General features: G+C 39.5%; 1 protein-coding gene across 1 annotated transcript in view; it reads left to right on the top strand.

Moving 5' to 3' along the window:
* Positions 1-5,334, top strand: part of LOC308703362 (sodium/hydrogen exchanger 9B2) — an 18,696-nt gene extending 13,362 nt beyond the window's left edge. The window contains exons 9-12 of the mRNA XM_081386791.1: positions 597-705; positions 2,463-2,599; positions 2,807-3,005; positions 5,159-5,334. Coding sequence (XP_081242917.1) covers positions 597-705; positions 2,463-2,599; positions 2,807-3,005; positions 5,159-5,208 — 495 coding nt within the window. The 3' untranslated portion in view covers positions 5,209-5,334. The remainder of the gene's footprint in view (positions 1-596; positions 706-2,462; positions 2,600-2,806; positions 3,006-5,158) is intronic.
* The last annotated feature ends 3,993 nt before the right edge of the window (positions 5,335-9,327 follow it).

Raw genomic sequence — 9,327 nt, 5'->3', positions numbered from 1 at the left:
AAATATTTAGGAATTCATTTAGACAAACAGTTACGTGTTCAATCATGTAGATAATGCTTTCACCCCTATTATTTGTTAACATTAAGGAGCAAGTTATGCTTCTTGCACCACTTCTCCATCTCCTCTATCTCCTGTATATAAGTACCAATGTCTGACTCTTTGTGGAGTAAACTCAATATGGCCGTATCATCAGAAAATTTAATAATAACATTATTCCTATTGATGTTTCTACATTCATTTGTATATAATATAAAAAGTAAGGGCGAGCTTACACAGCCTTGAGGGGCACCTGTGCTTATATTAATCATCTCGGAAAGAGTGGAGTTAACTCTCACCTGCTGCTTCCTTTCTGTCAGGAATGAGCCATACCATTTAATAATGTAGGGGTTCCATTCCATCTGATATAATTTGTCTAGCATTGTCTGCGGAAGAATACAATTAAATGCAGAACTAAAATCCATAAATAATAAACGAACATAACATGATGGATTGTCTAAGTGTTTTAAGATAGAGTGGACAGTTGTAATTAAAGTTGTGTGTGTGTGTGTGTGTGTGTGTGTGTGTGCGCGCGTGTGTGTGTGTGTGTGTGTGTCCAGGCTCCAGTGGCGGCAGTGGTGGGCCGGTTCTGGGACGTGTTCCAGCCGCTCTTGTTTGGTCTGATTGGAGCAGAAATCCGCATCTCGTCTCTCAGCGCTTACACTGTCGGTCAGACTCACAGAATCACAGCCATTTCAAGGACTTTGCAACTAACCCTAAACTAAGCCTGCTGTTTCATACAGAGATAATAACATCCCATTAATCTCACAGAAACCTTTTCTATTTTACATTGTAACTCAAATATTGTTTAGTATATTCTCTGAGTCTCTTGAACTAAAGGACAATACTGACATGTTTCAGGTTCTGAATGTTGTAACGAGTAGAAATAAGGTGTGGCCCCTTTAAGAGCCGCACACCCCCTGTTGGACTGTCGCTGTGTGTGCGCCTCATATATGTGGGTTATTATTTCAGTTTGCTAACGGATCAATAGTAGAGAGAGGAAAAAACATGTGGGATGCTTCTTGTTTCAAATGTTCTGCGCCTGGTTTCACATTGAGAAACTGTCCGAGTCTTTTCCAGCCACTGACAAACACGTTTCAAACAGTGCTACATTCTCATGAGGCTCAACCTTGGACTTTTCCCACAGTTCAGCTTGTCAACAGTGTTGCTTGCTCTCCGACTGGTGTTGTCTGGTTAAACTCTGGCCTCCAGGGTAAAAGTTTCTACCATCGGTTTGTCATTATCCCTGATCTTTCCTCTCCGCTTATCTTGGAATTTGGGATGGAATTTATGCTAGGAGCGTCGGTTAGCGATCACATCCCATCAAGGACGGCGACCCCGGTTGGATCTACACCCCGAGAGGTTCTGGACGTCTGCCAGTCTGCCTTGGATGAGAAAGTTGAGATGGCTTGTCTGAAAAGGGAAATTGTTGGACCTCCTTAAAGACTTCTGGAGCTTGTTTGACGGACACCTGGGGCACACCTCATTGGGGGAGCACGCATTCAACACGGGTGATGCGAAACCAGTTCACCTCCCGCCATTCCAGACCTCACCAGCTGACAAACACATCACCGAAGATCAGATTCAGATGGTGCTGGAAGGGAACATCATCGAACCTTCTTGCAGTCCGTGAGCTGCAGCTGTAGGAGAAGCCATGCGGAGACCACAGGTTTAGCGTAGACTACAGAGCTCTTAATCACCTGACAATTAAGGATTCGTTCCCACTGCCCAGAGTTGACGAATCATTGGATTTCGTAACTCGTGGAACATTTCCTTCTACTCTTGATTTGTCTCGGGGGTTCTGGTGTCGGTAGAGGAACAGTCAAGGCCAAAGTCCTTCCGCCTGGGCCTAGTAACGCCCCTGCCATGTTTCAGAGAGTAATGAACTACGCTCTTGCTGGATTGGTCTACGAGTGCTGTGCAGTGTTCTGGGATGATATCTTCGACACATCCCGACCTTTGAACAACACTTGGAAGAGCTCCGGGAAGTCCTGTGTAGACTGCTCTTACTCTCCAGCTGAGTGCAGGACAGAAGTTTGTATCTAGTGATGATGCTGTGTTAAGGGTTATATGTGTAATGTCATGAGTCGATTGGGTGATTCGAGAAATACAGTCATATTGGTCTTAAATGATCCTATATTAAGGTATTCCTCCGGGTTCTGGAAGCACTGGAACTCAAGTTTGTGTGTTCTTAAATCATGTTTGTTGTATGTAAATCTATGGTTGTATGTTACTCTTTTCTTTCTGTTTCTCTTGCTCTGTGATATGCACCTCATGAATGTCTGCTCTCTGCAACTACTCTATCCCGGTTTTCCTCCGGACACAACGAGTATCTCTAGGGATTCAGGATAGCTTTACTGACATGGAAGAGCACTTTACATGATAAGTGTCAGACTTCTGTTCTCTTTGTGTGTGCGTGTGTGTAGGTTTGGGTGTGGCCACTCTGTGTGTGGGTCTGCTGGTCCGTGTGCTGGTGACGTTCTGTGTGGTTCTGTTTGCTGGCTTCAACATGAAGGAGAAGATCTTCATATCTCTGGCCTGGATGCCCAAAGCTACAGTTCAAGTGAGCCTTGAGGAAAACTTCATTAAATCATCTTTGCTTTATTTACAGAGAACTTATCAACATGTTTTTGAATCCGTCATCCAAATAGGAAATGACATCATTGCTTCCATGTGTTGCACTATCCTGCATGTGTGTGTGTGCGTGTGTGTGTGTGCGTGCGTGTGCGTGTGCTTGTGTGTGTGTGTGTGTGTGTGTGTGTGTGTTCAGGCAGCTCTCGGCTCCACGGCGCTGGATGTGGCCCGCAGTGCCGGAGACGAGCAGCTTCAGAAATACGGCATGGATGTTCTGACGTTGGCAGTTCTGGCGATTCTCATCACGGCGCCGGTCGGAGCGCTGGCCATCGGCCTCACCGGACCCAAACTACTGCAGCAGAACACACACACACCGCAGAACACACACACACAGGGTGAGCAACACACACACTGCAGAACACACACACACGGGGTGAGCAACACACACACTGCAGAACACACACACACGGGGTGAGCAACACACACACTGCAGAACACACACACACACACTGCAGAACACACACACACTGCACGTCTCAACTGCAAAAAATGCTTTTCTTACTCAGTATTTTTGTCTTGTTTCCAGTCCAAATATCTAAAAACTCTTAAATCAAGATGCATTCACTAGATGAGTAACGTCATGAGATATTAAGTCCTGTTTTCCGGGGGAAATTCAAACAGAAACAAGATTATTTTTCTGACCCCATTGGCAGATAATTTTGCTAGTTTTAAGCATCAACTCATAATATCTTATATCATGTTACTCATCTAGTAAATGCATCTTGATTTAAGAATTTTTAGATATTTGGACTGGAAACAAGACAAAAATACTGAGTAAAAAAAGCCTGTTTTGCAGTGTGTGTTCGATGATAAATGTTTAGAGTCCAATGCTGACTCCAGCTTCTTATTAATTTGTTGTTTATTGATGCGTGAACTTCTCCTTTAAAAGACGTGATGATTCCTCGAGCCATCCGTAGCGTCGGTGTGACTCAGAGTTACTCAGAGTCGAGAGAGAATTTCCCTTTAAGGGAGTAATAAATCTGACAGAGGCTCTAATAAAGGGGCTTTTGATCTCGTGAAATCCAGATTTTTTGTATTTTTTGTTGCACCATTTATTAATTGCAGTTCCACATGATACACTGAACCACCTATTGTACTTCCAGCTCATTTCATAACACACTCTCTGTGCCCCCTCTGCTGGTCCATCTGGACATTAGACAGTAGGACTTTGTAGTAATTAAAAATGTAAACAGTTTTTACTTCACCAGTCTTTATGAACCTTTGATCTTGGCATATTTGACAACACACAAAAGCACTTATTGCACCATTAGCACTAGTTCATGGCGACTTTTGTCCGCCAACATTCAGGCTGTGTTAAAGAGGACATAAGGGCTTCAAAAAAGGGCTTGAGAAATAAACATTGACCAGTTTATACTTTACCAATCCTGTTAATGAGCCCTTGAACGTGGCATATTAGACAATACGTTATCACTAACTGTACCATCAGCCCATTTTGTGGCCGATTTTTAGGGGCTACTGCTCTAACAAAATTGGGTAGTTTTTACAGTACCAATCTTTTTTACACACCTTTTTTTTCTAGTATAAAGCCCTTATGTCCGCTTTAACACACCCTCAAATGGGGTGGAAAATCACAGACTCAAAATGGGCTAATGGTGTAATGTGTCTGTGTATTGTCAAAACTGTCAAGTTCAAGGGTTCATAAAAATATATTGGTAAAGTAAAAACTGCCCAAACTGAGGATTGTGTTAGAGCGGTCGTCCTAGTGTGAATCCTCTATGTCCACTTTAACACACCATCAGAGGGGATGGAGAAAAGCTCCTGTGAAATGAGCTGATGGAGCTATAAGAGCCTGTGTATTGTCAAATATGCCAAGTTCAAGGGTTCATAAAAAAATATTGGTAAAGTAAAAATTGCCCAAATTCTTCATTTAGTTAGAGCAGTAGTCCTAGTGTGAAGCCTTTATGTCCACTTTAACACATCCTTAAAGAAGTTGGAGAATTATAGTTGCAAATTGGGCGGATGGAGCAATGTGTCTGTGTATTGTCACATATGCCAAGTTCAAGGGTTCATAAGAAATGACGGGTAAAGTAAAACCTGCCCAGATTTAAAGTTCAGTTAGAGCAGTAGCCCTAGTGTGAAGCCTTTATGTCTGCTTTACTGTTTCCATCAGACTAAACTGAGGAGCGCTGCTGTGAAATGGGCTGATGGTGCGATCAGCACCGCTGTTTACTGTCTGTCATTTTTAAAAGCTCATTAAAAAAGATCTGTAAAGTGAAAACTGCCCCACATTTGGGATTTCTTCAGAACAGAAGGATTAGTATGAAGTCTTTATGTCCACTTTAACAAGTCGGAAGTCTCCTTTATTTATAAAGCGCTTTTTACTATACAGAGTGTTTCACATCAGCTTTACAGAGAGAACAGGAACATAATGCAACAAAGTTTGGTTGAAAAAAGTAAAAAAAGATGTTCTTCCTCCATGCTCTCTCTCTCTCTAATGACTGTCATGCGTTGTTCTTTGTCTCTTTAGATCAGTGTGAGCGTGAGGTTCATGTCGACGCTCTGGAGTCCAAACTCTGAGTCGTCTCAGTGTCCTGCAGATTCGGTGTCCACACACCTAACCCTTTATTTGCTGGACCAAGCTTTATTAAAACTGATCTGGCAGCAGCTTTCAGTCTAATAAAACACAAGCACTGAGAAACCCAGAGAGTGTGTTGAGGTTTTTTCAAGTAGAAATGTGAAAAAAGTGTGTGTGTGTGTGTGTGTGTGTGTGTGTGTGTGTGTGTGTGTGTGTGTGTGTGTGTGTGTGTGTGTGTGTGTGTGTGTGTGTGTGTGTGTGTGTGTGTGTGTGTGTGTGTGTGTGTGTGTGTGTGTGTTAATCCGCATCTGCTGAATGGCCGAGATGGTCCTCACTGCAGAACACGAAATCCTGAACACGTTGGATCCAGATCCAACTCCTCCCACCTTACATATACCTAAACCTACCAATCTCCACCCCTTATATCTGGATCCAGCTCACGAAGTTGAACCTGATTGTGTCATAATCTTTACAACCACTAGAGGTCAGAATAACACAACACACACACACACACACACACACATCATCATCATCATCATCATCATGAACTGTGTGTCTGATGTGTTTGTTCGGAACAGTGAAAAAATCTTATTAGTGTTGTAGAATTTTACATGTGACATTTAAATGTTCAAAGTCGTTGTTGTTTGTATGTGAGTTGAGAAGACACACACGCGCACACACGCGTTAGATTGCTGGCGTCTGATGTGATGTGAACTGTTCTTTATGAAGTGTGTGTGTGTGTGTGTGTGTGTTGAGTGAATTTCAGCAGCACAGACAGAGAGACAGAGGTCAATGTTGAGAAGAGATCATCATTCACATGATCCGACACACACACACACACACACAGACAATAAACACATTGAGTGTGTGTGTGTGTGGGTCGTTTGTCAGTGGTATTGAGTGGGTGAGTGACACTAATGACCTGTGATGAGCACATCTCTCTCGCTCTCTCTCTCTCTCTCTCTCTCTCACACACACACACACACACACACAGAGAGAAGAAGCAGATCACCAGTCTAATGATAACCATCACCAGAACCATAAACATGAATATTGTGGTAAGCTGTTGAATATGAGCTTCTCCAGGTAATCTAAAGGTGTTCGCTGACAGGAGCGTCTGCGATTCGCTGATCAAGGAGTGTCACATGACCAGTGATGTCATGAGCGAGGCATTCGGCCTCCTGTCAGACGCATCATCAACATCTCCTCTGGAGCCATACAGGAAGTGGAGCTGCCACTGCTTCCTGTTGTGATGTCATCGGGTGTGCGTCTCCGTGGCGACCCCTGGGGGCCCCTATTGTCCCCGCCTGAGTCTTTGTTCAGGGTTAATGTGTGTCAGATATACAAGCCTCTCGAGTGTGTGTGTGTGTGTATGTGTGTGTGTGTGTGTGTGTGTGTGTGTGTGTGTGTGTCACGAACAGATGGAAATATTCCACAGAAACACACAGATGAAGACGAGTAAAGAAACGAGACAGTGAGATGTTAAACCATTCTGAGCTCATGATGATGTCTTCATCCAGTATTTGGTGCTTGACCTCCCTGAACTCAGCTGAGCTGAATACACTACTGTCTCCTGTAGAGCGGCTGTAGAGCTGGGCTAGTGAGTCGCTTCATAACTGAACTCTGCAACATTGGCTGATTCAGCTGAATTTAATCAAATTGAACTCATTTGAATTTGTTGCATAAATGATGAACTTGGCAACATTGACACCGTTATTGATCTCAATTGAATCTAATTGAACTGAATTGAATTTGTTTCATAACTGATGAACTTGGCAACATTAATTTTGTTATTGAACTGAATTGAATTTGTTTCATAATTGATCAACTTTGCAACATTGACACCGTTATTGAACTCAGTTGAATCAAATTGAACTGAATTGAATTTGTTTCATAACTGATGAACTTGGCAACATTAATTTTGTTATTGAACTGAATTGAATTTGTTTCATAATTGACCAACTTTACAACATTGACACCGTTATTGAACTCAATTGAATCAAATTGAACTGAATTGAATTTGTTTCATAATTGATCAACTTTGCAACATTGACACCGTTATTGAACTCAATTGAATCTAATTGAACTGAATTGAATTTGTTTCATAACTGATGAACTTGGCAACATTAATTTTGTTATTGAACTGAATTGAATTTGTTTCATAATTGATCAACTTTGCAACATTGACACCGTTATTGAACTCAGTTGAATCAAATTGAACTGAATTGAATTTGTTTCATAACTGATGAACTTTGCAACATTGACACCGTTATTGAACTCAATTGAATCTAATTGAACTGAATTGAATTTGTTTCATAACTGATGAACTTGGCAACATTAATTTTGTTATTGAACTGAATTGAATTTGTTTCATAATTGATCAACTTTGCAACATTGACACCGTTATTGAACTCAATTGAATCAAATTGAACTGAATTGAATTTGTTTCATAATTGATCAACTTTGCAACATTGACACCGTTATTGAACTCAATTGAATCTAATTGAACTGAATTGAATTTGTTTCATAATTGATCAACTTTGCAACATTGACACCGTTATTGAACTCAATTGAATCTAATTGAACTGAATTGAATTTGTTTCATAACTGATGAACTTGGCAACATTAATTTTGTTATTGAACTGAATTGAATTTGTTTCATAATTGATCAACTTTGCAACATTGACACCGTTATTGAACTCAATTGAATCAAATTGAACTGAATTGAATTTGTTTCATAACTGATGAACTTGGCAACATTAATTTTGTTATTGAACTGAATTGAATTTGTTTCACTACTGATGAACTTGGCAACATTGACACTGTTATTGAACTGAATTAAATCTAATTGAACTCAATTGAATTTGTTTCATAATTGATCAACTTTGCAACATTGACACCGTTATTGAACTGAATTGAATCTAATTGAACTGAATTGAATTTGTTTCATAACTGATGAACTTGGCAACATTGATTTTGTTATTGAACTGAATTGAATTTGTTTCATAATTGATCAACTTTGCAACATTGACACCGTTATTGAACTCAATTGAATCAAATTGAACTGAATTGAATTTGTTTCATAACTGATGAACTTGGCAACATTCATTTTGTTATTGAACTGAATTGAATTTGTTTCATAATTGATCAACTTTGCAACATTGACACCGTTATTGAACTCAATTGAATCAAATTGAACTGAATTGAATTTGTTTCATAAATGATAAACTTTGCAACATTGACACCGTTATTGAACTCAATTGAATCAAATTGAACTGAATTGAATTTGTTTCATAATTGATCAACTCTGCAACATTGACACCGTAATTGAACTCAATTGAATCAAATTGAACTGAATTGAATTTGTTTCATAAATGATGAACTTTGCAACATTGACACCGTTATTGAACTCAATTGAATCAAATTGAACTGAATTGAATTTGTTTCATAACTGATGAACTTTGCAACATTGACACTGTTATTGAACTGAATTGAATTTGTTTCATAATTGATCAACTTTGCAACATTGACACCGTTATTGAACTCAATTGAATCAAATTGAACTGAATTGAATTTGTTTCATAATTGATCAACTCTGCAACATTGACACCGTAATTGAACTCAATTGAATCAAATTGAACTGAATTGAATTTGTTTCATAAATGATGAACTTTGCAACATTGACACCGTTATTGAACTCAATTGAATCAAATTGAACTGAATTGAATTTGTTTCATAACTGATGAACTTTGCAACATTGACACTGTTATTGAACTGAATTGAATCAAATTGAACTCAATTAAATTTGTTTCATAACTGATGAACTTGGCAACATTGATTTTGTTATTGAACTGAATTGAATTTGTTTCATAATTGATCAACTTTGCAACATTGACACCGTTATTGAACTCAATTGAATCAAATTGAACTGAATTGAATTTGTTTTATAATTTATCAACTTTGCAACATTGACACCGTTATTGAACTCAATTGAATCAAATTGAACTGAATTGAATTTGTTTCATAACTGATGAACTTGGCAACATTGATTTTGTTATTGAACTGAATTGAATTTGTTTCATAATTGATCAACTTTGCAACATTGACACCGTTATTGAACT

This window comes from Scardinius erythrophthalmus, assembly GCF_964197995.2.
Source record: "Scardinius erythrophthalmus genome assembly, chromosome: 15".
NCBI classification, from domain to species: Eukaryota; Metazoa; Chordata; class Actinopteri; order Cypriniformes; family Leuciscidae; genus Scardinius; species Scardinius erythrophthalmus.
The sequence above is the reverse complement of the archived record's forward strand: the minus strand, read 5'-3'. Positions and strand labels throughout refer to the sequence as shown.